The sequence below is a fragment of the Panthera tigris genome, chromosome D4, assembly GCF_018350195.1.
Source record: "Panthera tigris isolate Pti1 chromosome D4, P.tigris_Pti1_mat1.1, whole genome shotgun sequence".
Lineage (NCBI taxonomy): Eukaryota > Metazoa > Chordata > Mammalia > Carnivora > Felidae > Panthera > Panthera tigris.
The window spans coordinates 72,929,925-72,957,648 of record NC_056672.1 but is presented as its reverse complement, the minus strand read 5'-3'; the positions used below and the strand labels follow the sequence as shown (position 1 = coordinate 72,957,648).

The following is a 27,724-nucleotide window of genomic DNA, read 5'->3' as shown; positions in this document are numbered from 1 at the left end:
ACTGTTTCACTGACTCTGCTTCTATGCACAGGTCAAACCGGGCCAGGTGTCATTGGAAAGTGTGCTCAGAAAACATGGTGACCCAAACAAAGCGGCCTACAGCTAGTAGGGATCACAAAGAACATAAAAAAGAAGAAAAGAGGCCAGAGACTACTTCCTTAGGAATTTAAGGCTACTAGGACAATATTCCAACTAGCTAAGTCTTAAGACCTCTTGTCTGTTTAAGTGCATAAAGCAATCCTAGCTAGAGCCTCCTGGCTGTTAGGTCGTAATTCTCCTGATTCTTATGGCCCAGATGGTGGGGAAATGGCAGTTGGCAACAGTTACCTGGATCCTCTTCCCTCAGAACATTGAGAGGTTGATGCAAAGCGTTGATGAGAGCTTCTTCCCCTCAGTCAATTCTTTTATACATGGTCTCATTCTTCCTTTCTGATTAAAGACGGCTTCTGATCAAAGCCCCAGGCTCTGCTGTGTGTTAAAGAGAGGGAATCAGAGACGCATCAGAGTCCAGTGGATGAGAGGAGCGAGGACCCAGGTTCTAAGCCCAGCCCCCATCACCTGGTGGCCTTTGATTTCTGGCAAATTACTTACCCTCTCCTGCAAGGCCCCCAGGTACTGTGACGAGGGTTGTGGACCAACTCTCGGGGTGCCGATCATACTGTAATCATTGTAGATTTGTACACTCGTTGAGATAACTTTTCAACAGATGGTAGTAAAGTGTCATAAAGGGTGCATTTTTTTTTTTTTTCCTAATTCACTAAGGCCTCAAATGGGTTATCATCAGCCCTGGATTCTGAGCCTGTTTTCTAGTCTGTAAAATGGACACAATCCACATCTATCTATAGAGTTGGCGAGAGAACCAACAAAAACGGTGGGTATACACTGCCTTGAAAAGCCCTAAATTCTGTTTGTGATTTGAGGGATAGGTAGAACAAAGGAGAAACAGTTTTCAGCCTGCAAATGGTTTTCTTCCCTTTGAAAATAGAAGCAAAAGCCGGTGTTCAAATAGCAAACATTTTCTCACTCAAAATGTCATGATTCGAGAGGGAACTCTGTACCCATGAACAAATCTGAAAAGAATGTGCCAACTGCAGTGAGTGGCTTTACTAAGTAGTTGAACTGGTAATAAAGTAATTAGAATTTCTCTTCTGAGTCTTCAGATAAAATGAGCAAATGAGAGCAAAGCCCTGCCCCATCCTCAGCCACACTACTGGCCACTGGGAGTCAGGTTTGCTCGTGTGGACAGGTCTGAGGGGAGACTAAGGAATTGAAAAAATGTGTACATTTTTAAGTTAGCCCACAGAAGTCATTCTGCAATGTAACGTATGTTTGGGAAATAATTATCTTCAGAAAACAGCCCACATAACGCCTCTTGGATTCCTCTCACTATGAAGATTCAGCTAAGTATAGATCAGTCTAGTAACACAAATTGTGTCATAGAATTTTGATTTGGCTTAGAAGAGAGGAATGGGTAGGCAGCAGTTTTAGCTGTCTAATTTGGTCTGTTTTGAGACAAATGTTAAAAAAGAGTTGAACACTTAATCTGCCTTTCTTTGTACAAACTGTACTTAGGGGAACCAAATAATTGATGAGGGATAAGTTTCTCTTGCAGAAAGATGTCAGACCCAGTCCTGAATTCCCCCTTCTGGCATAACAGCGTGAGATGCTCCGCAGAGTGCTGTCCAGTGAAACTGGTGAAAATAATTTTTTTAAAAAAATGATTATGTCGGGGCGCCAGGGTGGCTCAGTTGGTTGAGCGTCCGACTTCAGCTCAGGTCACGATCTCACGGTCCGTGAGTTCGAGCCCCGTGTCAGGCTCTGTGCTGACCGCTCAGAGCCTGGAGCCTGTTTCGGATTCTGTGTCTCCCTCTCTCTCTGACCCTCCCCCATTCATGCTCTGTCTCTCTCTGTCTCAAAAATAAATAAACGTTAAAAAAAATTTTTTTTAAATGATTATGTCTCTGAAAATGGCCTTAGCAGCATACAGCACATGAAGAAACATTTGTTCAAGAAAATCCACAAAATCTCAGTAAGAACAGAGTCTATGCTGTGTGACCCTAGAGCCATGCCCCACCCCAACTTCAGTGAGACAGAAACCACTCCAGACTGCTGCAGCCCATGGACACAGGCCTCCCTCCCCCGGCCCCAAGACAGAGGGCTCTCTCCCCAAGAGGAACAAAATGTCATTGTTTCTCATCCTGCCCCCAGCTACTGGTGGCTGAAGTTAAGTGCTAGCGAGTACCAACAATAGTGGGGGTTCTCTTCTTCCACCTAGCTCCCCCTTATGGGAAGGAGACTTGACCCTGGGTGCAGAGCTGGTGAGAATAATGGATTCCAGCTACCCTTGCCCCAGCTCATGGCCCAGGGTAAAGGCCTTCACTGCCCATATCTAACACACTGGGTACATGAGAGTTCCATTATATCATTCTCTTTGCTTCTAGGTAATCTTGAAATTTTCCTATATTAAAAACTTGAGGGGCACCTGGGTGGCTCAGTCGGTTAAGCGTCCGACTTCAGCTCAGGTCATGATCTCACAGTCCGTGAGTTCGAGTCCCACGTCGGGCTCTGTGCTGACAGCTCAGAGTCTGGAGCCAGTTTCAGATTCTGAGTCTCCCTCGCTCTGACCCTCCCCCATTCATGCTCTCTCTCTCTCTCTCTGTCTCAAAAATAAATAAACGTTAAAAAAAAATAAAATAAATAAAAACTTGAAGGACAAAAACGTGAAAAAAAAAAAATCCTTCCAAAGACCAAATTCAAGGTCCCCTGAGACTCTGAAATTCTGAGTCTTTACAAGTATCACTGAAACATTCCTACAGACTCAATAATTTAGAAACTAGACCTTTATAGACTCTTTCAGGTTAATATGAAAATGATTATTGGGTGCCATCTCTAAAAGAAACCATTTCCAGAGAATGAGAGGAAAAGCTGGGAACACAGTAGGGTGTCTCACAGGCCAAATTCATCTTCCCTTTTTTTCTTTTTTTAAAGTAATCTCTATGCCCAACGTGAGGCTCGAACTCACGATCCCAAGATCAAGAGTCACACACTCTGCCGACTGAGCTAGCCAGGAGTCCCAAAATTCATCTTCCTTTAACTGGAAACCTTTCAGAGCTTCAGAGGGGAGATAAAAGTGACCCAGAAAACAGATGAGCAGAAACATGTCTCCCCTCCTCCCAGAAACAGAATGAGTCTTTTGTTTAAGCAGCAGTTGTGTTTAATCACTAAAATTATTCTGTTCCTAATGAAAGAGAAACAATCTAAGTTTAAAAAGAATGAGGCTTTTTCTCAATTATTTTAGAGGCAAGGAGAAGTGAACGAAAAAAGCAGAATCTCTATGGTCAGGCCCGGTAAAGCCTCCAGGGAGCAGAAGTCCCCTCTGCTTTCTGCCCTTATGTCCAAGGTCACTGTCCTCAGGATTCCAAGCATTCTGCTCTGGAGTAAGACTGCCCTGCAGAGTCTTGAAATACTCTCCACTCTCTGACCTGGAGAGCTAGTTCTCCTCATCCTCGTCGTCAGTGGCCTGAAGAATCCTCAGTAGTTTGAGCTCAGGGTTCCACCTTGTTCTAGATGTACCATCTGAAAGGTCCTCTGGGCTCCTCTCTTGGGATTCCAGCACAGCGTCCTCCTGAGTGCTGATGTCCTTGTTAGAGGGTTTGGTCTTAGATAATTCAGGATCTGAAAGAAGACCCAGCCATTAGCTGCACCCGCAGCCCTCTCCCAACTGTGCCAAATGCAGGACAGAAAAGGAAGGGCTGCGTGTCATTAGGACCCTTCTGAGGGATGAGGACTATGGCTTCCAGGGAGGTGAACCATCCTTGTCAACAGGAGTTCAGCTCTCCCGGGCCTAAATGACTTACTAAGCTTCTTCCACCCTAGGAACTTACCATCCTTACTGGGGAAGGAATCCAGAGAATTCTTCATCTGTGGTCTCTCTGTGGAATCCTGAAATTCGTTAGAGTAAGTGTAAGGAAACTTGAATCAAGACTTTAGGAAAGTAAGGGTTTTTCTAAAAGATGCTTTTCTTGGAAAAATTAGCATCTAAGACAGGACAAAATGCCACCTCCTGAGACTAAAGAGAGAAGCGTGTATCACACGCTCTTTGCCCTCTAGACTGACCAGATGAAGCCAGAACCCACTTTTCTGCATTCCCACCTGTCAGCTTAGGGTGCACTGCCTCCAAAGGTGGCTCCCAACAATTCCTCCAATTCCTCCATGCACATGCTGCCCCTCCCACCAAGAGACGGAGTACGTTTTCTCTCCCCTTGAATCTGGGCTGGGCTTGTGATTTTGTGACTAATAAAATATGGAAGAAGTGACACTGCTCCAGTTTCAGCCCCATCTCTTAAGAACGTGCTTTCGTGAGGGGCGCCTGGGCGGCTCAGTCGGTTAAGCATCTGAGCTCAGGTCATGATCTCACGGTTTGTAGGTTTGAGACTCACATCGGGCTCTGTGCTATTAGCTTGGAGCCTAGAGTTTGCTTTGGATTCCATGTCTCCTGCTTTCTCTGCCCCTTTCCCCGCTCACACTCTGTCTCTTCCTCTCTCTCTCTCTCTTTCTCTCAAAAATAAACATTAAGAAAAAAATTTTTAAAAGAAGCCCAAACAAGCCACGGAGAGGCCTCATAGAAGAGAACCAAGGCAATTTGGCCAACAGCCCCACCCCAGCCACTGGCTGAAAGCAACTGTGTTGAATGACATCAAGCAACACCAGAAAAATCATCCAGTCAACCCTCAAAATCACGAGAAATGATCAACCACTGCAGTTCCGGCTTTGAGGTGGTCTGTTCTACAAGAATAGATAACAGAAACAGGGCCCCAGCAGAACGGCTCCCATACTCTTACCTGCTTCAAGGTGAGTCCTTCTAACTTCATCCACTGTGGCTGCTTTTGGTCACTTTTGCAACCCAGCAGAGTTCTGTGACCTAGTGATCACAAAGCCAATTCAGTTCTCTGCTTATTGGTATTTTATATCCCATTGTTGGGCTTCTAGGTGACCCCTAGTCTGTAAGTCCCTACCCTGTCTAGGGTAAGACAGGTTAGAGGAGGTGGAAGGGAGTTAGGCCTCCGAGTTCTACCTGTGAATCTGTTCACCTGGGACTGTGACCACATCTACTACAGAATTAGAGATCGGGGAGCCTGGGTGGCTCAATCGGTTAAGCATCCGACTCCAGATCAGGTCATGATGTCACGGTTTGGTCTGTGAGTTTGAGGCCCGCGCCAGGCTCTGGGTTGATGGCACAGAGCCTGGAGCCTGCTTCAGATTCTGTGTCTCCCTATCTCTCTTTGCCCATCCCCCAATCACACTCTGTCTGTCTCTCAAAAATAAATGAATGTTAAAAGAAAAAATTTTTTAAAAAGAATTAGAGATTAAGTTCAAGTGTATGCTCAATGAATTAGAGTTCCTCCAAGAAACCTAAGGGGCAGGTATCTGCACATCTTAGCAGCGAAAGAAGCCCTAACCCTAGGTTTTCAGTTTACGAATACTCTTCTTACCTTGTGGTATCAACCCTAATGTCTCCGTATTCACTTCCAAAAATGGAACCCCTCCCTTCCAAAAGCTCTAGTTCTAGGATTCTTCTGCGTCAGTCGTTTCCCCATCTAGTCCCTGAATGCATCCGCCCTTTCCTTTCTCAATTCCCTTCCTCCAAATGAACATCTTCCAAGCTGCCACCAGAGATGTTATGCTAAAAGGCAAAGCCAAACAAGAGACTCCCTTGCTTAACACTTCTGTTGGCTCCCTACCAGCACTGGTTCTCACCCTAGCTGCACACTGGGAGTACTGGGGGTTCCATTTACTGAGGCCCAGGTTCCAACACCAGAACTTCTGATTTAATAGGTCTGTGGTGCATCCTGGGTATTTGAGATTTAAAAGCCCCTCAGCTGATTTCAGCGAGCAGTCAAGGGGGAGCACCACGACCTGGAGCAAAGGTCAAACACCTCAGCAGGCTACACAAGCTCCCACCTACCTCTTCAGCCCAACATTTCATCACTCTCTCTCAAATAACCGACAGCTACAATGGACTGCTGTGTTCCCTGAGTAGCCACACTCCTCCAAGATGCCTCTGCTAAAGCTATTCCCACTTCTGGGAATTCTCTTTCATGTCAGTAAAACGCTCACACATTCAAGATCCAACGCAAAAATCAACTCTTCCATAAACCTTTCTCAACCCGGTGAGGACAGGCCACTGCTCTAAAAACAGGAGCACCTGGGTGGCTCAGGTCTTGATTTCAGGGTTGTGAGTTCAAGCCCCACACTGGGCTCCATGCTGGGTGTGAAGCCTACTTAAAAAAAAAAGGGGGGGGGCACCCAATCACCTATTGGAGGCATCAGGAAGAGGAACGAAAAGCACTTAAATGAATTCAGGGCAGTGCTGATCACCCCAGATGAGGAGCTAACCTTGGACCAGTCAGCCCCACCCTGGGCAACAGCCCTAGCTCTGTCTACATCCCACATGAAGGTCAGGAAGCTTCCTAGAAATTCAGGTCACAGGCCACTGTTGGCATCTGAGAGCTCAATGGGATGGGAAATAAACCGAGAGAGAGAAGCATTCTTCTCAGGAAACAGCTCTCCTGACCCTCCCACTGCCCCAGGGCTGGAGAGCAAATTCTGATGCTGAAACGATCAGCAATGTCCAGTCTTAATAGGGCACCAAGAATCTTCTAAGGTTTCAGGGCATTCTTTCTCCCTTCTGTTCTTTCTTTCTTTTTTCTGCACTCAAACTGAGCAATGTCAGAGAGACCGGGTAAGTATATCCTTCAGCTCAGACACGTGATAAGGACTCCAAAAGGGGGGGAAATATCTCTTCTCGCATCCAGCATGAACACCAGAGGGAAAGAATCTCCTATCAAGATCGGCTACTTGCCTCCTACAGGGGACTAGATAGTATGATCTCAACCCAAGCCTCCAGGAACTAACGTGTAGCTGGGAAGTGGCCCTGGATTCTGTTTCTTTAGAACTCTCTGGGGGCTAATCAGGGGCCCTGGCTCTTTCCTGCCTCCTTGCTTGCTCTTCATCCTCAAATCACTCTGTCTTTTCTAAAGACATGAGGAAAGATGCCTCTGACTCATGCTCATGGTCATCTCTCAAATGCCCACATGAAAAAGACACCTGGCCCAGCTTGCTTCCTTAGTAAACGTTTGATGGAAGGATGATGTATGGTAGCCCGGCCAAAACGTTCCAAGAAGAATTCCGAATGCCCGACAAAGGCAGGTCCCAAGATGACGGACAAGTTCAGTTCTTCCTGCCCTTGGCTACGTCCTGAGATTCTGTCCCTCCCAAACCCACATTCTCCTTACCATGGCGTGGGCCATAAACCATGGCACCTGAACGTTTATGCAAAATGTTCGGGCTCCCTGGATCGCTCTTGGGTTTCTTTTTAGCCTCCTGAAACCCACATGAGGAGGAACTGAATTAGGACCTTCGGAAGTGAAGAAAACATTTCAGAAAGAGTCTAAAAGAAGGAAGTCAATATCTGCAACCAGACAGAGAACAGGGAGGTGGACACCTCATACATCCCTTCCTGTTCCAGGCTGCGCCCCTGCCCCAGACCCAGCCAGTCCTAGGGCGCCCCTCACTGCCCCTCTACCTGTCTCTTAGGTGGTGTTTTCACCAGCCTCTGCTGCTGCTGCTGCTTCTGCTGCTGCTGCTGCTGCTTGTGACCTGGTGACCAGAGCACCGGCTCAGTCCTCTTCTCCCTGACAGCTCCCACCCGCCCCTGGGCTGCTTGCTCTGCCCTGCTCCACAATGGCAACAACCCCTTTGTCAGAACCAAGCCATTGGGCGGGGGGGTGCGGGGAAGAGGGCTGCTTTCTGAAACTGCAGTTTCCTGAGTTCTACATGTGATCCTGTATGACTCTGGCCACAAACATAACAAAATTGGGACCAAGATCAAGTATAAGCACTGTGGGCTGAGGGGGAACAGTACCTGAGGATCTGACAGCACCAGAAAATCTACCTTCTGTGTTCAGGTTAGAACACAATTTCTTCAAATGTTCAGGATATCTCAATGCTGGTCTCTGGAGAGAAAAAGAAGGAAAAGACGAAAAAGAAGAAAAGGAAGAGAGGAGGAGGAGGAGGAGGAGGAAGTAGAGGAGGAGGAGAAGGAGGAGAAAGAGAAGGAAGAGGAGGAGAAGAAGGAGTCATAGGAGAAGGAGAAGGGGGAGGAGGAGAGGGAGAGAGGGGAGAAGGAGAAGGAGGAAAAGGAGAAGGAGGAGGAGAAGGAGGAGAGGGAGGAGGAGGAGAGGGAGGAGGAGAAGGGGGAGAAGGAGGAGGAGAAGGAGGAGAAGGAGGAGAAGGAGGAGAAGGAGGAGAAGGAGGAGGAGAAGGAGGAGGAGAAGGAGGAGGAGAAGGAGGAGGAGGAGGAGGAGAAGGAGGAGGAGGAGGAGGAGAAGGAGGAGGAGGAGGAGGAGAAGGAGGAGGAGGAGGAGGAGAAGGAGGAGAAGGAGGAGGAGAAGGAGGAGAAGGAGGAGAAAGAGAAGAAGGGGGAGGAAGAGAAGGAGAAGAAGGAGAAGGAGGAAAAGGAGAAGGAGGAGAAGGAGGAGGAGAAGGGGGAGGAGAAGGGGGAGAAGAAAGAGAAGGGGGAAGGAGGAGGGGAGGAGGAGGAGAAGAAGGGGGAGGAGGAGGAGGAGGAGAAGGGGGAGGAGGAGAAGGAGAAGAGGGAGGAGGAGAAAGAGAAGGAAAAGGGGAGGAGGAGGAGGGGAAAGAGGAGGGGAAGGAGGAGATGGAGAAGGAGGAGAAGGGGGAAGGAGGAGCAGAAGGAAGAGGGGAAGGAGGAGGGGTGGGAGGAGAGGAAGGGGAAGGGGAAAAGGAAGAAGAAGAGAAGCTCTACTGAAGTTCTTTCCTTTTCCCAAAATGTATCCCTCAAATGCAGGTACCCATCTAGCCAACGAGCACTTTTGGAGAACCCAGTGCAGGCAACATCATACCAGGAGCTATGGAGAGAGGAAACGGTGCGGAAGTGCAGAAGACACAGAGAATGTTGCTGTCCTCAAGCCCCTCTCCATACATTTGCTTTCACTACATACAGCCCAGCCCTTCTATGGGGCTTGGGTCCAGCATGAAAGGATAGAGAGAAAGAATAGAAAGTCGCCTCCTCCAGCCTTGGAAAGTAATGAGTTGGGATTTGCATCTAGACATCCCTCTCTGAGGCCCCCTGGCTCTTACCTGCAGGGCGAGGCGGTGCACAGATAAAAACATCTTTGCAGAAATGGCACTGTCAGGTCGGCTCTTCTCCAGGGCAAGTTTCTTCTTCATCATGGCCAATTGCGTCTTCATCTCCAGAGAAGGCCTGGTTTTCCCTTCATCAGGCAAAAGGCTGAAGGGGACAGAGACAGCCAGACAGTCAGCGACAGTTCTTCCTGGAGAGTGTGGCTGAGGAAAAAGAGATGAAAAGGGCTACCAATCTGAATACATTTTCCACTTTGGGCCTGAAAAGACCTGTACCAACAGGTGTTTTCAGCTCCCTGAGGACAGGCATTCTTACCCCCATTTTGCAAACAAGGGAATGAAATGTAAGATGCGAGTTAAATTACCACAATGCACAAAACCAGGAAGTTTCAAGGCAAAATCCAAAGGTTGTCTCACTCCAAACCACATTTCCCTTCTGCCTCCCACTTACCCATAACTCATCTATAGAAAGAAGAGAGTGGGGGGCGACTGGCTGGCTCAGTCCACAGAGCAGGCAACTCTTGATCTACGGGTCATGAGTTCAAGCCCCACATTGGGCATAGAGCTTACTTTAAACACAAAAAGGGGGGGGGGGCGTCTGGGGGGCTCAATCGGTTAAGCGTCCGACTTCGGCTCAGGTCACGATCTCACGGTTTGTGAGTTCAAGCCCCACATCGGGCTCTGTGCTGACAGCTCAGGGCCTGGAGCTTGATTCCGTTTTTGTCTCCCCCTCTTTCTCTGCCCCTCCCCCACTCACACTCTGTCTCTCTCAAAAGTAAATAAACATTAAAAAAAGTTTTTTTAAGTCAGAAGAGAGTAACAGTTCTCGTGGAGGTTCAAGTGAGAGAATATACATAATGTGCTTATTTATTTAGCACAGGGCCTGGCAAGTGTAAGTACTTGGTAAATGGTGGCACACCGGTAAGTCTAAGAACTCACTGCACAAGTAAGAGGACAGTTTTGTCCCTACTCAGAATAAGCAGGCTACTAGCCCCTTCTCTGCTTCAGAGAAGAGCAGGTGCTCTGGCTCTACCACAGGCTCACAGGACACTCACTTCTTCAACAGATCCTGAGGTAATGGTTCCAAGTCAAATTGGTTCCAGAAAGGTATGGACTCTGAAGTTAGTTGCTCAAAACTGTGTACTGGCAAGGGGGGAGGCACATTCATCCCTGGAGGTCCCAGCTGCGTTTCTGTTTTCTGCTTTCTATAGAGAAAATGGTCTTTCTAGAAAAGCAACAGCGAAGACAAAGCGCTCCTTTCAGAGCCACTCCTTCCCATGAACATCCCAGCCTCCCAGACACAACCCTGGCAAGCCAAACCCCTGGTCTCCAGACCCACTCCAGCAGCACCCTCCTCCGCACTGTGAGGGCCACCACATTTTCGCTCCCTGGCTCCCCATCCTATTGCTGAATTCAGATCATACAGGGACTAGTTGTTTCGTTTTCCCAAAAGGTTATTAATTCATTCACTGAGAAAACTGCACAAGTATTTGTTGGCCAGTGATGTGCCAGGCACGGGGCCGGGGCTGGGGATTCAGCAGTGAACAACAGGGAGCAAGAGATACTCTCCCAGATAGAGGAATCTTCCCGCTCTGTGACTTACTCAGGGTTACAATTACTCATAAGGGGTGGCGTGAGAATGAGAAACTCAAGTCCATTATAACCCCTAGTCCACTGAAGTTCTCTTTTTGTCACACTGGGGATTTGTCTTTAATCGGCCAAAAATTCCCCCTGAATACCCAACACTTCCTCCTAACTTCTCTTCAAGATACTCTTCACCCTCCTACAGGGAGGAGGTAGAGAAGAGAGTCTCAGAATAGAAAATGCTTTGGTAATTATTCCTTAAGAGGGGTTTTCTTTTGCAGATTCTGTTCATTTAAAAAGAACGGAGAAAGGGGGAATGTAGATGAAAGGAAAAATGAAATAAAATAACCAAAACTCTGTACAGAGTAATATCATAAAGGTTTGACCAAAACCTCAAACTTACAGCTACACAGTTCATTCTGCCATCCTGGCTGGAGACAATGCACTTCTTCTCAGCTGGTCTTGAAACAAGAAAAACCACAACTTATTCCCAGCCGTCTTAAACAGAAGCACCACGGGTATTTGTGAATGGTGACCATGAAGATTTCCATCCTCTATTCAGTGCTCAAAGATGGCTGGCTAGAAGTCCAAAGGGACCAACTACCCAGAAGCTGCTAAAATCAAGACCTAACCTTACATCTAAATTAGGTTCCCTACCATTCTCTCATATGGTCCCGTTATTTGATTTCATAGCATTAATCTAAATGAGTAATTATACACTTAGGTGTGGGGATGTGTGTAAGGTCTGAATCCCCCACCACCACCCTAAGACTGTAGGAGGTCAAGGACCAAAGTCAATTTGGTTTTTCACTGAATTCTCACTGCTCACCATAGAGGAGATACTCAAGTATTTTTTTATACTGTCATCTTCCTCCTCCTTGCCTGGAACATGGATATGATGGCTGGAGCTCTAGCAGTCAACTTAGACCTTAAAAGCCCCCATGAAACACCTTGAGAAAATGAAACCCATGGGCTAAGGATGATGACCAGAGAGCCAAAAGGAGCTCTGGTTTCTGATTACCTCATGGAGTTGACATACCAGCCCTGGCCCACCCACATCTGGGCTTTTTTTTTTTTTTTTACATAAAGGAAATAAACCCTTAGGGGCTTTTTGTTTACATCACACACACACACACACACACACACACACACACACACACACTCACATACCCACACGCACAAATGCATATATGCAGAATCACTGACAGGAACTTTTTTCTAAATTTTTTTTAATGTTTTTATTTATTTTTGAGACAGAGAGACAGAGCATGAGCAGGGGAGGGGCAGAGAGAGGGGGAGACACAGAATCCGAAGCAGGCTCCAGGCTCTGAGCTGTCAGCACAGAGCCCGACGCGGGGCTCGAACTCACGGACTGTGAGATCATGACCTGAGCTGAAGTCAGACACTTAACTGACTGAGCCACCCAAGCACCCCTCTGATAGGATCATTAAAAAAAAAAAAAAAAAAAAAAAAACAATGAGGGGCTCTTGGGTAGCTCAATTGATTAAGCATCTGACTCTTGATTTCAGCTCAGTCATGATCTCACAGTTCATGAATTCCAGCCTCGCGTCAGTCTGTCAGTTCCAGCCCCGCGTCTGCACTGTGAGTACAGAGCCTACTTAGGATTCTCTCTCTCTCTCTGTTCACGCTCTGTCTCTCTCTCTCTCTCTCTCTCTAAGATAATAAAATAAACATTAAAAAAATTAATAAATAAACTTTTAAAAAAAAGGAAAGAGAATCAGGTGCTTCCCTCAAAATTTGTTACAACCTCAGCATAGTACCCATCTGATGTTAAAAAAAAAGAAAAGAAAAGTAATAAAATGAAATAAGATTCTTAAGTCACACCACATCTAAACAGTCACTTAACAAGAATCCGAAAGCCTCAGCACTCATGAAAGAAAACCCAAACACTGCCTTTCAATGTTATCGGCATTGCCAAGCCTTTGGGCCTTCACCAAATGATCCTTCTGCTTTGCACATAGGTTCTACCCGCTATCCACTTTGTGCCACAGAGCCGGGCCTTGGGGCTGAGACCAACATTCACATGCTTCACTGAAAACGTTTCCACTAGCTGGGGACGACTAATAAGAAAAACTGATAGTCAGGAAGCATCTGTTTCTTAGACCCCACAAACACACTGGGCTCTATGTTGCATGCTATTTACGGCCATGATTTGATGTAGAGAAGCACCCCCACATGAAGCACAAAGCGCATTAAATAGAACCCCAGTGGAGCAAGAAGCAAATACAAGAGACCATGACCTTCTTCTCTACGTGGCCTCCTGATACTTGCACTGAGGTGGCTAAAAAGGAGATCACATAAATAAGGCCCGCACAGGGCAGTGAGGGGTGGTGGGGGGGGACTTGCAGAACACAAGAGTTGAAGGCCCCCACGTTCTAGACACAACACTCACCTTGCACGCTTCTCTGGTTGTTCTGGGATCCAGACGACAACCATATTTCTAACATCTTGAGAGCTGGGAAGTCGTGTCTCATTCAGATCCAGCACTGAAAGCTAAGAGAAACACGTGAAGCCTACATATGGCTTGAAGGTAGCAGCTCCTGACGCATTCGGAACTGGCTTAAGAACCGAATTATCAGGCTAACCTAAAGGGGATGGTGGTGCAGATGACAAAAAGACATTTCTCACCCCTAAATCGTCTTTATAACGCTGCCTCACGAAACCAGACACCGGAATGGGTACTCTACACGAGTGAGCATGTTTAAGCGAAGAGTCCCCCCACTCCCTGTGACATTAGGGTAGCATTCCCTGAGCACTGACAGCGCAGAACCTGCTTGGGATTCTCTCTCTCCCTCTCTCTCTGCCTCTCCTCTCCTCACACTCAGGTGCATGTGCTTGTGCTCTCCCTCTCTCTCAAAATAAATAAATTTTAAAAAGAGAATAAAATAGAATAGGACAGAAACTATCAAAGAACATCACTCATACTTAGGGTAAGGGTCGTTTTATGCTATTCTGTTGCAAAACGTATTTCTTACTGGAGGTCATAGTTAAAAAAGTTTGACAGTTATCAGAGTAGATGACCTAAAGGCCATTTTGGGTGTGACATTCCAGCATTTTAATTTCCCCGCACTATGAGATGCCAGGGTTTACTTTGTAGCTGAACATGCTCTGTGTAGGACACAGACAGGAAAAGTCTTACCTATGCCAAACAGCCACAGATCAATCCCACTTGTGTCTGGGATTTCTGGAAACAGTATAGTATGTAAAGAAAGGCATTAGCACAGAGCCTAGCATATACTAAGGGCCCAATATTAGTTAGTTATCACTGTCATCATTCAGATTCTAGTCATCCTCAATGTTAAATAACGACAAGTATTTTATCCCCACTAGTAAACAGAAAATGCTGAGGGAGTACCTTTTTAATTCTATGATTTACCTTAGGAGACCTGTCAGTATAGTGGGTGAAATCTTTGTCAGGTAGATCCTTCCGAGGCCTAAAAAATAAGAGTTTCCAAACATGACACAGAGACACGAACAACTTACTGGGACGACAGTCAGTGCTATGAGGAAAAGCCTTGTGCTCATCCACAGAACATCTCGGGGCTTAGCACTCACTGAGTGAATGTATGGTCTCCCCATTCCCTTAAGTTGTGCTTGCTTCTTTGTTCTAGAACAGCTCCCAGACACTGCACACCGCAAACACTTCACAACTGTTTGTTGCATCAAACTGAATTCAGAGCCTATGCCTCCCTCTTTCCAGCCACAGAGAGCTATGTCGCCATCAATAAAAGTTGACTGAGTACCTTTGATGTAAACGTTCAAAGCATATTAAATAAGCAAAATGTGGTATTTCTGTACGATGGAATGTTTTTCAGCCTCAATAAGGAATGCAATTCTGACACACGCTCCAACACAGATGAATCTTGAAGCCATTATGCTAAGTGAAATAAATTAGATGCAAAAGGACAAATATCGTATGATTCCACTTATATAAGGTAGCTAGAGTAGGCGAATTCATACAGACAGAAAGTAGAATAGACATTAACAGGAGCTAGAGGGAGGAGGGAGTGGGGAGTTGCTGTTTAATGGGTACGGAGTTCACGTTTGAGATGATAAAAAAAATTCTACACAGCATCAGGGAAATACAAATCAAAACCACAATGAGATACCACCTTACACCTGTCAGAATGGCTCACATTAACAACTCAGGCAACAACAGATGTTGGCGAGGATGTGGAGAAAGAGAATCTCTTTTGCATTGCTGGTGGAAATGCAAACTGGAGCAGCCACTCTGGAAAACAGTATGGAGGTTCCTCAAAAAACTAAAAACAGAACTACCCTACGACCCAGCATTTGCACTACTAGGCATTTATCCACGGGATAGAGGTGTGCTGTTTCAAAGGGACACATGCACCCCCATGTTTATAGCAGCACTAGCAACAATAGCCAGAGTAGGGAAAGAGCCCAAATGTCCATCGATGGATGAATGGATAAAGAAGATGTGGTATGTACATATATAATAGAGTATTCTGGCAACCAAAAAGAATGAAATCTTGCCATTTGCAACTACGTGGACAGAACTGGAGGGTATTATGCTAAGTGAAATTAGTCAGAGAAAGACAAAAATCATATGACTTCACTCATGTGAGGACTTTAAGAGACAGCACAGGGGCGCCTGGGTGGCTTAGTCGGTTGAGTGTCCGACTTCGGCTCAGATCATGATCTTGCGGTCCGTGAGTTCGAGCCCCGCATCGGGCTCTGTGCTGACAGCTCAGAGCCTGGAGCCTGTTTCGGATTCTGTGTCTCTCTCTCTCTCTGACCCTCCCCCATTCATGCTCTGTCTCTCTCTGTCTCAAAAATAAACGTTAAAAAAAATTGTTTTTTAAAAGATTAAAAAAAAAGACAAAACAGATGAACATAAGGGAAGGGAAACAAAAATAATATAGAAACAGGGAGGGGGACAAAACATGAGACTCTTAAATATGGAGAACAAACTGAGGGTTACTGGAGGGGTTGTGGAGGGGGGATGGGATAAATGGGTAAGGGGCACTAAGCAATCTACTCCTGAAATCATTGTTGCACTATATGCTAATTTGGATATAAATTAAAAAAAAAAAGTTCTAGAAATGGATTGTAGTGATGGTTGCACAACACTGTGAATGAACTTAATGCTGCTGAACTGTACACTTAAAAACAATTAAAATGGTAAATTTAATGTAATGCATATTTACCACAAAAACATACTGTCCCCTTACGTTTTCATATCACTTGCACTATATTTATTTGTTAAAACACATTAAGTGTACGAACGAATAAATATTCCAAGGAAGTATAAGATAAAGACCCAACTCCTGAGCCTAATCTATGTGATGTTGGCCGCTGTTTGTTCTCCAGCTCCCTAGCCTCACCTCTGCCCACCCTCCCATTCCTGCTCTATGTTGCATACACGACGGACCCTTTTCCTCATACCTAAAGAACTTCCTCTTGCCTCCTGGCCTTTGGATATGCTATTTCTGTAGTCCAGAACACTCTTCACGTCCACCTCCCACCTGCAACGCCCCATTTCACCAGACTGTCCAAATTTCAGGGGTAGGCACAGGTACCACCTGCACAGAAGACGGTGCCCTGAGGAACCCTTCCTGCGTGCTTCCACGCACCCAGGGGTGCTGCTCTCGGCACTCTCGGCACACGGAACGGTTCTCCGCCTCCCCGGCTGGGCTGAAAGCCCTTTGGGGGTAAAGACTGTATCTTGCTGGGGGGCTTGGGTGGCTCCGTCAGTTGAGCGTCCAGCTTCGGCTCAGGTCATGATCTCGCGGTTCATGAATTCCAGCCCTGCATCAGCTCACTGGTGTCAGCACAGAGCCTGCTTCAGATCCTCTGTCCCTCTCTCTCTGCCCCCCTCCCCCTTTCAAAAATAAAAGACTTAAAAAAATACTGAATCTTGTTTACCACTGAATCCCCAGAGCCCAGCAAAGTGGCCCCCACTAAGATACATCTGTGAATTCAATGAGTGACGACATGAGTGACGTCAAGGCCTTTGCCTCCATAGGCCCTGGCTGGGAGAAGCCATCTTCTTCCCGAGGTTCAAGTCCTAGAGAACCAGAAAGTAGTCCTACCCTTTCCCATACGGCATTTGGCCCACCAGAAGCCACCAAAGGTTGCTTACATCAAACAGGAGAAAATGAACCGGTACAAGGACTGCCAGGAGTGCCTTGACTCCAGGCCATAAGGTTTCGAATTTAACAAGTCTTAAGCTCTCCACAGACGTCTGTCCCTTCGCTTCCCCTATCAGCAAGCACTAACTGGGAGCCTAGATTCTGTGGGCGATTCAAAAGGAAACCATTGTTTCTGCCTTCAAGAGCTTACAAATAGTTTCATACCTAAAAATAAAAGACAAGAGAGAGAGTATGTGTGGACACAGTTTTCTGATGACCTGCAGAGGCTGATGAGGTGCTCCCCGTGGTGGCCTGAATTGTGCCCACAAATTCTTATGTTGAATCCTGACCCTCAGTACCCCAGAATTTAAGTCCCTCAGTATTTGGAGAGAGGGTCTTTAAGGAAGTAATTAAGGCAAAGTGAGGTCATATTAGGCCTGTCTACAGGCCCTAATCCAATGACTGGTGCTCTTATTAAGAAAAGGAGGTAGGGGATTAAGAGTACACTTATCATGATAAGCACTGAGTAATGCACAGAATTGTTGAATCAGTATATTGTACACCTGAAACTAACATAATAATAATATTAACTATATTGGAGTTAAAATTAAGCACTTAATTAACAGAGAAGAAAAAGATATTGGGACAAAGACACACAGAAGAAAGATCATGTTAAGACATAGGCCACCTAGGGGCACCTGGGTGGCTCAGCCGGTTAGGTGTCTGACTTCAGCTCAGGTCATGGTCTCGCAGTTTGTGAGTTTGAGCCCTGCGTTGGGCTCTGTGCTGACAGCTCAGAGCCTGAAGCCTGCTTCAGATTCTCTGTCTCCCTCTCTCTCTCTTCCCCTCTCCCCCTCATGCTCTGTCTCTCTCTCAAAAATAAATATTAAAAAAAATTTTTTTTAATAAAAAAAAAAAAAAAAGACATAGGCCACCTACAAGCCAAGGAGAAAGGGTTCAGAAGAAAACAACTCTACCAACACCTTATTCTCGGACTTCTAGCCTCTCGACTGTGAAAAAATATATTTGTGTTGTTTAAGCCACATAGCCTAGGGTATTTTGTTACAGTGACCCTAGCAAACTAATATAACCCTATTTTAACCAAGTCCTACAATAAAAATAAAGCTTTCCTTTTGTTTCCCACTGCCTATTCACCATTTCTCTAACTGAACTAGTGGCCTTTTTATTTTTAAGTTAATTTATTTATTTTTGAGAGAGAGAGAGAGAGAGACCACCCGAGCTGGAGAGGGGCAGAGAGAGAGAGAGAGGGAGACACAGAATACGCAGCAAGCTCCAGGCTATGAGCCTGGAGCCACCCAGACGCCCTGAACTGGTGTTTTATTTTTAATTTAGCTTTCTCAGAGTCTATGGATCAAGGAAGTCACTCAGAATTTTGAGATAGGAGGCCCATAAGGGAAGACTCCATGATAATTTACCTGCCTTGAAATTTGGAGTCAAACTTTGAACCTTGACACAATAAAGAGGGAGCTTTGGTGAAGGTAAATCCTGATAAATGACCATGAGCAAGTCTCTTGGCCCGGAAGCAGGAATCTGAGATGTTTACAATGGTGAGCACTGGGGATTCGTCTAAGAAAAAAGACAAGAAAACATGTAAAATGTCAAAAGGGAGCCAAGCGAAAATAGTTCAAAGATCTTACAAGGAAGAAGCAGGGCTGACTAAATTCACCTTCATTATTCAGAGCTGTTTTGCAGGGAGGGCCCAGGATTCGAGGGTGGCCCCTCTCAACCCGGCGGATCGTTGCCCAGCACTGTGGATGCTGACAAACAGCCAACTTGCAGGTGGTTTCATCCCACTGGCTCTCATCTGGCAAGTCCATAGCTACAACTGGTTTAGGACAAAAGCCAATCGCACAGCTTTCCAGCCCTCTAGAGTAACAACAACCACATAATAAGAGCATATTATACATTAGCCGTGACATCCAGATCTTAATTTGGACTCAAAGCATAAAATATTTCTATTGAACCCATATATATAAGTGATGGTCATAGGATAATTAAGAATTGGGTAACAAGTGGGGCATCTAGGTGGCTCAGTTGGTCAAGCATCCAACTTGGGCTCAGGTCATGATCTCACAGCTTATGAGTTCAAGCCCCACATCAGGCTCTGTGCTGACAGCTCAAAGCCTGGAGCCTGCTTTAGATTCTGTGTCTCCCTCTCTCTCTCTGCCCCTCCCCTGCTTGCACTCTGTCTCTCTCTCTCTCTCTCTCAAAAATGAATAAATATTTTTAAAAAATTAGGTAACAAGCAACTCAGCCATTAAAAAGAATAAGGGGCACCTGGGTGGCTCAGTCAGTTACACATCCGACTCTTGATTTCAGCTCAAGTCATGATCTCACGGTTCCTGAGTTCGAGCCCTGCATCAGGCTCTGCACTGACAACACAAAGCCTGCTTAGGATTCTCTTGCTCCTTCTCACTCTGCCCTTCCCCCACTTGCTCCCCACATTTTTTAAAAATGAATGAAATCTTGCCATTTGTAACAACATGGATGGATCTAGAGACTATAATGATAAGAGAGCTGAAAAAGTCAAAGATAAATACCATCTAATTTCACTTATATATGCAATTTAAGAAACAAAACAAACGGACAAAGAAAAAAAAAGACACAAACCAAAAAAGAGACTCTTCACTGTAGACAACAAACTGATGGTTATCAGAAGGGAGGTGGGGGGTGGGGGAAGGGTGAGATAGGTAAAAGGGACTAAGAGTATATTGTGATGAGCACTGAGAATTGTACACAATTGTTGAATCACCATATTATACACCTGAAACTAATATAACTCTGCATGTTAAGTATTTTAGAATTAACATTTTTTAAAAAGAAGCCTGGCGGGGCACCTGGGTGGCTCGGTCGGTTAGGCGTCCGACTTCGGCTCAGGTCACGATCTTGCGGTCCGTGAGTTCGAGCCCCGCATCAGGCTCTGGGCTGATGGCTCAGAGCCTGGAGCCTGCTTCCGATTCTGTGTCTCCCTCTCTCTCTGCCCCTCCCCTGTTCATGCTCTGTCTCTCTCTCAGTCTCAAAAATAAATAAACGTTAAAAAAATAAATAAAAAATAAAAAAAATAATAAAAAAATAAATAAAAAGAAGCCTGGCTAACAAGCAAGTATGAAAACGGCTCAGCATGAAATGGAGGGGGCTAGAGTTTTTGGAGCCAACTGACTTCACGTTTCCTACTTGGCCATTTAGTAGCTGAGTGACTTGGCACTTAAGCAATCTGAGCTTCAGGTTCTTTATCTGTAAAATGAGGATAAGCCTATTTCACAGAGTCATTATAAAAATTAGTTAATGGATATGAAAAGATCTGGTGGGGCACCTGGGTAGCTCAGTAGGTTTAGCATCCAGCTTGAAGTCAGGTCATGATCTCACGGTTTGTGAGTTCGAGCCCCACATCGGGCTCTCTGCTGTCAGCAAAGAGCCTGCTTCGGATCCTGTCTCTCTCTCTCTCTCTCTGCCCCCACCCTGCTCACTCTCTTTCTCTCAAAAATAAAAAAATATTAAAAAATAAAAAAATAAAAGGTCTTATAAGGAAGAAGCGAGGCTGACTAAACTCACCTTATTTAGAGCTGTTTTGTATTTAAGAAAAATAAATTTGAAAAAAGCATAGAGTTCAAAATTAAATATTAGCATCCTTTCCTTTTCCCCTTCATTAATCATTAGGGAGAAGATACCACCATCTCCAAAAAGCCTTATCAAATTAGAACTAAGGCAGTCACAGAAGTGCTTGACATGCCTTTAGATGGCTTGAACCTTTGGAAAACATGCTTCATTTTTCAAGATGCTCCAATTCTCAAACAGGCAATGAAAATACCCACCAGAAATGAGTGGGTTTACTCAAACATCAAGACAGTAGGCTTGCAGTCACATCAGAGGCCTCTGGCTTTCCATTTACTGGTTGTATGGTCCTAGGCAAGTGACTTCACCTCCCTCAGCTTGCTTCCTCATATAAAGAGGGGATGGGAAATCTCAAAGTAGAATTGAAGAGCATTAAAGGAAATGTACTTTTATGTATCATAGACAATAGGGGCTCGATGAGTAGTATCATCTTTCTCTCTCCGGAAATATTTTAGGCAATCACTACCACGTGATCCCTGATAACTTTTCAAAGACAGTATCAATTTCTTCTTCTTTTTATTCAACGCATTTATTGACTGCCAAATATGTGACGGGACCTGTTACAGGCATAGAGAACAGTAATGAACAAAATAAGTCTCTGTTCTGGGGCGCCTGGGTAGCTCAGTGGGTTAAGCTTCCGACTTCGGCTCAGGTCACGATCTCATGGTCTGTGAGTCTGAGCCCCGCGTCAGGCTCTGTGCTGACAGCTCAGAGCCTGGAGCCTGTTTCGGATTCTGTGTCTCCCTCTCTCTCTCTGCTCCTCCCCCGTTCATGCTCTGTCTCTGTCTCAAAAATAAATAAATGTTAAAAAAAAATTTTTTTTAATAAAAAAATAAAATAAAATAAACATTAAAAAAAAAATAGCATTTCAAAATAAGTCCCTGTTCTGAAGAGCCTATAAATTAGACCAAAGATAGTGACCTATTGGCATGGGATCACACCTGTCCCATGACTTGTTTTGTCTGGTCTGCACTTTGAGCCATTTTTTTTAAATGGAAATAGTCCACAATGTTCAGATTTCTGGTTCCTCTTAAAGATCAAAATACTTGACAACACGGTGGTCCCAATTCTGACTAGATAGCAATTGGATGGAGCTAAGCGTCTCCTGGTAGCTTTAAACCAGACCTATTGTTCTATCCAGATGGAGAGGTCAGCCACCAAACCCTATAATCTCTAATCAATGCTACTTCCGTTGCCCTTTATCATTGCAGTTGCTCTTGTTTTTCTCATGATAAGGAAGTAGATCTCCACACTCATGTCTCTGTCAAAAGCTGGAAAATTGGGATGCCTGGCTGGCTCAGTCGGTAGAACATGCGACTCTCGATCTCCCATCCTAAGCCTGAGCCCTAGGTTGTTGCCTGTAGCGATTACTCTAAATAAATAAATAAATATATATATATATAAATATATATATATTATATATAAATAAATATATATATATGTTATATATATATAAATTTATATATATATATATATTTTTTTTTTAAAGCAGGAACATTAAGGGTGACGTGAGAGCATGTTTCAAGGGAAAAAAAAAACATTGGTGCTCAGTGGGAACGAGGACAGTTTCTACGTACATGAAAATGATACAACTTAGAAACCACTGCAAAACCATGGTAATGTGTTTGACCGGGAAAGATGTATGATCCTCAATTCAATGAACTAAAAAATAAATACAATTTTAACAGGGCTTGGTTTTGAATGGAAGGCACTGTCGCGTTATTCTTACACAGGCTGCTTACTGCCCTTTCGTTACCTGACAAGCCCGAACTGAGGTCCGAGGTCTAGTCATGCCCATTTCTATGTCGCCAGCGTTAGGGCTGTACTGGCAAAGAAGTCTGCGTTCAACAATTCTAGGCGACAAACATCCTTAATGCGATTACAAAGTTGGGAGGGGTGAAAAGATTAAAGATGGACATCAGGTCCCGTAGAATCGAAAAAAGATACCCGCTTCGTTCCGCAAAAGGGAAGTGGGAAAGTCTGGCCTCGGAAGGCCGCGCTACCAAAAGCCACGCCAAACTGTCGGGACGCCGTAGCGCACTCCGAAAACCGGTCCCCTCAAGAGACCGGGCGGAAGAGGCGGGGCCCCGCCCTCCAGGCCCCGCCTTCCGTTGGAAGAGGAGCCCCGCCCCATCCGCTCGGTCCTAGCCTCGGTCTCCCACTCTAGCCGCCAGGCAGCGCCGTTGCCAGGCAGCGGCACAGAGCACTGTGGGAAAGGGACGGAAGCTCCAGTGAGCCATACTTGATCCGATGAGAAGGCTCCAGACGTGGTGGCGGTGTGAAGCAGAGAAACGAGCATGGGAAGGGACACGGAGTCCCCGTGGGGTCGGACGGAAGCCCGGGCGGGCCAAAACCGTAGCGGCGTGGAAAGTTCGGATCCTTGGACGACTCGAGGCGGAGGCGGAGGCGGGGCTGGGTGAGGAGGGAGGCTATGGCGCGCGGGGCACTGTGGGACACCGTGTGGGCAACGTGGGGCGGGACGGAAGCCTCTTTGGGTCAGACTGCGGGGACGCGGGAAGTCCGGACGCCGTAGCGGCCTGAAGAAGACGCTTGAGACCGAGGTGCGGGCGCCGGTGGCGGCAATGGCGGAGAGGCCCGAGGACCTAAACCTGCCCAATGCCGTCATCACCAGGATCATCAAGGAGGCGGTGAGCAGCTTCGGCGGGCGGATGGGCCAGGGCCCGGACGAGCGGGCAGCAGAGGAAGCAGGTCCTGGGCCGGCAGCTTTATTCACCCACGTTCTTTTTCCAGCTCCCGGACGGTGTCAACATCTCCAAGGAGGCCCGCAGCGCCATCTCCCGCGCCGCCAGCGTCTTCGTGCTGTACGCCACTTCCTGGTGAGGCAGGCTGAGCTAGCCAGAACCTAGCTGGGCTGAGGCGTAAGGGGGTCGCAGAGACCTGGCCCCCGGAGTTCGCGGCCTGGGTCCCAGACCCCAGTAATCGTGTCCTAGCCCCGTGCGGGGAAGTTCAGCCCTCATCCAGTTGTTGCAAGGTCTGAAGCAAACTAAAGCAACAAAATTGCTTTGCTTTAACCCTTTTGTACGGGGAAGGGAGGGACTTAACCACGTCACAAAAAAATGCCTGCATCTGAGATCTAGGCTTTTCCGTACCACCTCTGGTGCCCCTTTTCCACCCACCCCATAGGCGGCAAGAGGGGGTCTGACAGCCCCTGAAACCCTTTTGTCTTTTTTTTTTTTCAGCGCCAACAACTTTGCGATGAAAGGGAAACGCAAGACACTGAATGCCAGTGACGTGCTCTCAGCCATGGAAGAGATGGAGTTCCAGCGGTTCGTTACCCCATTGAAAGAAGCTCTGGAAGGTAATGACCCTCTTCTTTGTTCAGCCAAGTAGATGTTCATCCTGTGTCACCTGCTCACCTGGCCCTGAGTCTTCTCCGCTTGGGTCCCTGTAAGAACAGGAAACAAGTATTGGACGTGACTCAGAATCCATTCCGTTGGCACCACCTCAGATCTGATTTGTATTTTTCCTTCTCTGCCCCAGCTTTTCCAGTTATACAGTGGAGTTAGCTGCTGCAGTCTGCTGGTTCAGCCCTGCCTCCTAACCCCCCACCTTCCTCCTTACAGCCTACAGGCGAGAGCAGAAAGGCAAGAAGGAAGCTTCAGAGCAAAAGAAGAAGGACAAAGACAAAAAAACAGATTCGGAAGAGCAAGACAAGAGCAGGGATGAGGACAACGATGAAGACGAGGACAGGCTGGAAGAAGAAGAGCCGAATGAGGAGGAGGAAGTGGACAACTAACGGGATGGGAAGACTGTGGCACGCTGGAAAGTACCACCCTGACGTGTGGTACGTTTGTGAGAAGCTCTTCCCTGCTGGGCAGAGTAGTCTTAGCCAGAAGAGCCTGAGAAGATCAAAATAAAAACTGACGATTGAATCATCATCAAAACCAGCGCTTCCGTCAGAGCATCTGAGTAGCAGGGTCCTGTGTTGCTAAATCAGTCTGAAGGTAATGACTTTTAGGCGAGAGGGATTCTGGGCGGCTAATGTAATTAGTCGATCTGATCTCTCCTGTTTCCTTACATACGTGGTTAGGCAGTTTTTGATCCCCAGTTCCGTTCTGACCCCCCCCCCAAAAAAGTAATAATAACTTCCATGCTGCCTGCTGTGTTCCAGATCACAGAGGCAGTCAAAGCTCAGGAAAAATTGGGGCTTTGAGCATGGTCAGCCGGTTGTGACTGTACAGGATATGGCAATACTAGCTTATTACAAGTGGTTAGAATGGTTTAGCTTTAGGAAAGTACTAAAAGACTATAGGAGAATAATGAAATCTGTTGTCTCTTCACTTCAAGGTAACATTGAATTTTGATTTCCCCAGACCCACTGGCTTGCAGCCCCTCTATATTGCCTGGTAGGCATTTGGCCTGCCGGGGTGGCTGCTCTCTGGCCTCATAAGCTTTTAAAACAGCACTGTAGAGTGGAGTTAGTCAAGCAAGTGTGCCAATATCTTACTCTTACCAAGACAAACAGAAAAACCCCCCAAAAACAAAATGGGAAAAAAACACAGATGGTTTAGTCTTAGTTGCACCTCACTGCCTGCCACTGTATCGCTTTATCGTCACCTCCTGGAAGGTATAAAATTCCAGGCTTTCTCTTCTTATAGTCCATTTCCCAAGCTTGTGGCTTTAGTTTTTTCATTCTTCCAATTCCTGACAAGTCCCAAACTTTCTTCTATGCACATTTGGTCCCTCTGTGCTTCTCCCTTCCTGTCTCTCTTCTGCCTCTCTTCTGTTCCCCATTCCACTTTCTCTCTCCCTCCTTTTCTCACATCTGTCATCCCTGAAACTTTGATAACCTGCTTAAAGGGCAGAAATTTGATGGTGCTCAGGAATCTAATCCCCACCCCCAAAAGCCAACCCCTTTAACTGCTTCTAAAGTAACTCTGTTGATCTTATTTTTTTTTCCCTTGACATGTGGTGCCCCAAGCACTTTTTTGTTTGTCTCTAAGTTGAGCACTTGGAGGTTGACAGGTAGTGAGGTGTATGTAGTTTGACACTGTTAATTTGTTAAACGAATACAGCCAAAAGTTTGTTGACAACTGAGTGAAGACTATTGAGGAAAATTATAATGCTTTGTATAAATAAAGAACATTCTTGTTAAAAGTGGTGACTCCCTTTCATCCTGCTTGTTTATAGTATGCTTTTGGGGAGGACCCACTGATCCTGCCTCAAAGAGTTCTTGACATGTGGACCCGCCCAGATCTTTGTAAACAAGGGATCCTGCGTTACCTTGGATGGCCAGCAGATGCTGCTCTTCGACCACAACAAGAGGTTTTCATGGCTCTGCTGGGCAACCTATGGGTATTAGTTGCTCAATGACTCAACATTTGTTGCTCAATGACTCAACATTTATGGAGTCCCTACTATGAGGCTGGTACCGTTCTAAATGCTTTCAAGTATAAACTCTGAAACTCTATCAGGGAGAACTATTACCTTTGTGATCTCAGCCACAATGCTATATTCTCTAATGTACAGAACTCTTTAAATCATGAATTTGTAAATAACATTTCATAAAGGTACAACCCCGTTAGTCATTAGATCTGGTGGTTTTTCCTTTTCCACAAAAGAAACATCCTTTCTTAACTCCCATGAGCACCACTGAGCTAAACTCTCAAGTCCCATCTAGACTCCTGTGGCTTCCTTTGAGCTCAGTTTTTTGCCTCATCTCTGCTTGCCCTAGCTTCTGTGTACTGCTTGCCAAGTGGATCTTCCTGGAACATAGCTGTATTCCAGCCCCTCACTGCGTCCCGTTAAATCCATACTTAAACCTGGTACACAAAACCTGCTTAAGGAGGGATTGCCTTACCATCTATTCCAATCCATTTCTACTTTATTGTGTAAGTCTCCAGTCATTGAATCCCCAAAAGAACTCTCCTTGCACATGGTTTTAGTTAGCACATTTTGACTACCTAAGCCATGTTTCCTGAGAGCGGGAACTATGACTTGAAACTACAGAAGTGGGGCCTAGCGGACTCAGTGGGTAGAATATGTGAGTCTTGACCTCAGGGTAGTGAGTTCAAGCCCCGTGCTGGGTGTAGAGATTACTTAAAAGAACTGGGAGGAATCTGAGGTTATCAACCAGTTTTTTCCAAGCACACCCTAATCATTCCTGTAGGGGTATCCGGATTTTGAAGGTTGCTTACTAGGTTAAGGCAAAAATCTCATCTTTTGTAAGCCACCTCCCTTCATGCCTAGAGATTCTGATCTGGATTTGGAGGGTGAGAAGGTTTTCATCCTTACCTAGGTAAAATCGCATTTGCAGGGACATCTAGCGGGCTCAGTCAGTGGCACATGTGACTCTTGATCTTGGGGTTGTAAGTTCAAGCCCCATATTGGGTGTAGAGATTACTTAAAAAATAAAATAAAATCAGGGTACCTGTGTGACTGGGTCAGTTAAGCCTCTGACTCTTGATATTGACTCAGGTTCCTATCTGGCCCCAGGTGGAGCACCTGCTGAGTGTGGAGACTGCTTGGGACCCTCTCTCTTCCTCTCTGTCCCCATCCCCAGCTCGTTCTCACTCTCTCTCAAAAATAAACTTAAAAATCGTTTAAAAATTACTTTTGCAGCCTAATTGTATTTTTGCTGATGGGAAATGGAGGCTCATCAGAGAGAAGTGACTTGCTTAAGATCTTACCACTAATTTATGAAAGCCAGGATCCTGTTCTAGTGGTCCATGGCCTTCTATTTCTCTTTTTTTCTTTAATTAACTTTTTATTTTAGAACAATTTTAGTTTTCAGAAAAGTTGCAGAGTGCAGAGTTCCCATATGATCATCACCCAACTTTGCCTCATGTTGACATCTTACATAACCATGGTACCTTTGTCAAAACAGAAAAATACCAAATACCAAACTATTCATATTTCACCACTTTTTCCACTAAAGGCCTTTTTTGATCCAGGATCCATTCCAGAATACTACATTGCATTCAATGAACCAATTTTACCTTTCAGTTGAGATGAGACTCACGGAACATAACATGAATCATTTTTAAATGACCAATTCACTGGCATTTAGCACACTCACTGTGTTGTGCAACCACCACTTCTGTCTAGCTCCAAAACGTTTTCATCACCCCAAAATAAAACCCTGCACCTATTAAGCAGTTATTCACTCATGCTTCCCTCCCTCCAGTCCCCAGCAACCACTAATCTCTTGCTAGCACTTAACAGCATTTAGCACCATGCCTTGTACCTCCCTGGGAAGTACTCAC

At 45.8% G+C, this 27,724-nt stretch overlaps 3 protein-coding genes across 9 annotated transcripts in view; 1 reads left to right on the top strand and 2 right to left on the bottom strand.

Moving 5' to 3' along the window:
- Nucleotides 1-414, bottom strand: part of RGS3 (regulator of G protein signaling 3) — a 139,712-nt gene extending 139,298 nt beyond the window's left edge. For both annotated transcript variants that reach the window (XM_042964886.1, XM_042964888.1), the window contains exon 1: nt 328-414. The gene's annotated coding sequence lies outside the window, so the exon portion shown is untranslated. The remainder of the gene's footprint in view (nt 1-327) is intronic.
- On the bottom strand, nt 382-22,966 carry CD4H9orf43 (chromosome D4 C9orf43 homolog). Of its 6 annotated transcripts, none has more exons than XM_042964901.1 (15): nt 22,255-22,678; nt 18,553-18,752; nt 18,302-18,452; nt 14,147-14,204; nt 13,163-13,263; nt 11,153-11,210; nt 10,221-10,390; nt 9,163-9,313; nt 7,925-8,015; nt 7,586-7,659; nt 7,296-7,383; nt 4,842-4,921; nt 3,885-3,942; nt 3,483-3,675; nt 382-465 (listed from the first exon to the last, which is right to left on the bottom strand). In XM_042964901.1, the coding sequence occupies exons 2-14, from the start codon at nt 18,701-18,703 to the stop codon at nt 3,491-3,493; spliced, it is 1,416 nt and encodes a 471-aa protein (XP_042820835.1). In that variant the 5' UTR covers nt 18,704-18,752; nt 22,255-22,678; the 3' UTR covers nt 382-465; nt 3,483-3,490. The 6 variants fall into 6 exon arrangements, with proteins under 6 accessions (XP_042820835.1, XP_042820834.1, XP_042820833.1 ...); XM_042964900.1 differs by having other exon boundaries at nt 384-468; XM_042964899.1 differs by lacking the exons at nt 382-465; nt 22,255-22,678 and adding an exon at nt 22,741-22,966 and having other exon boundaries at nt 3,198-3,675.
- Nucleotides 22,967-22,978: 12 nt separating this feature from the next.
- On the top strand, nt 22,979-25,616 carry POLE3 (DNA polymerase epsilon 3, accessory subunit). The gene is made up of 4 exons (XM_007094322.3): nt 22,979-23,146; nt 23,250-23,335; nt 23,699-23,817; nt 24,083-25,616. Exons 1-4 carry the CDS (start codon nt 23,081-23,083, stop codon nt 24,253-24,255), a joined length of 444 nt encoding a protein of 147 aa, XP_007094384.2. The 5' UTR covers nt 22,979-23,080; the 3' UTR covers nt 24,256-25,616.
- Nucleotides 25,617-27,724: the final 2,108 nt, after the last annotated feature.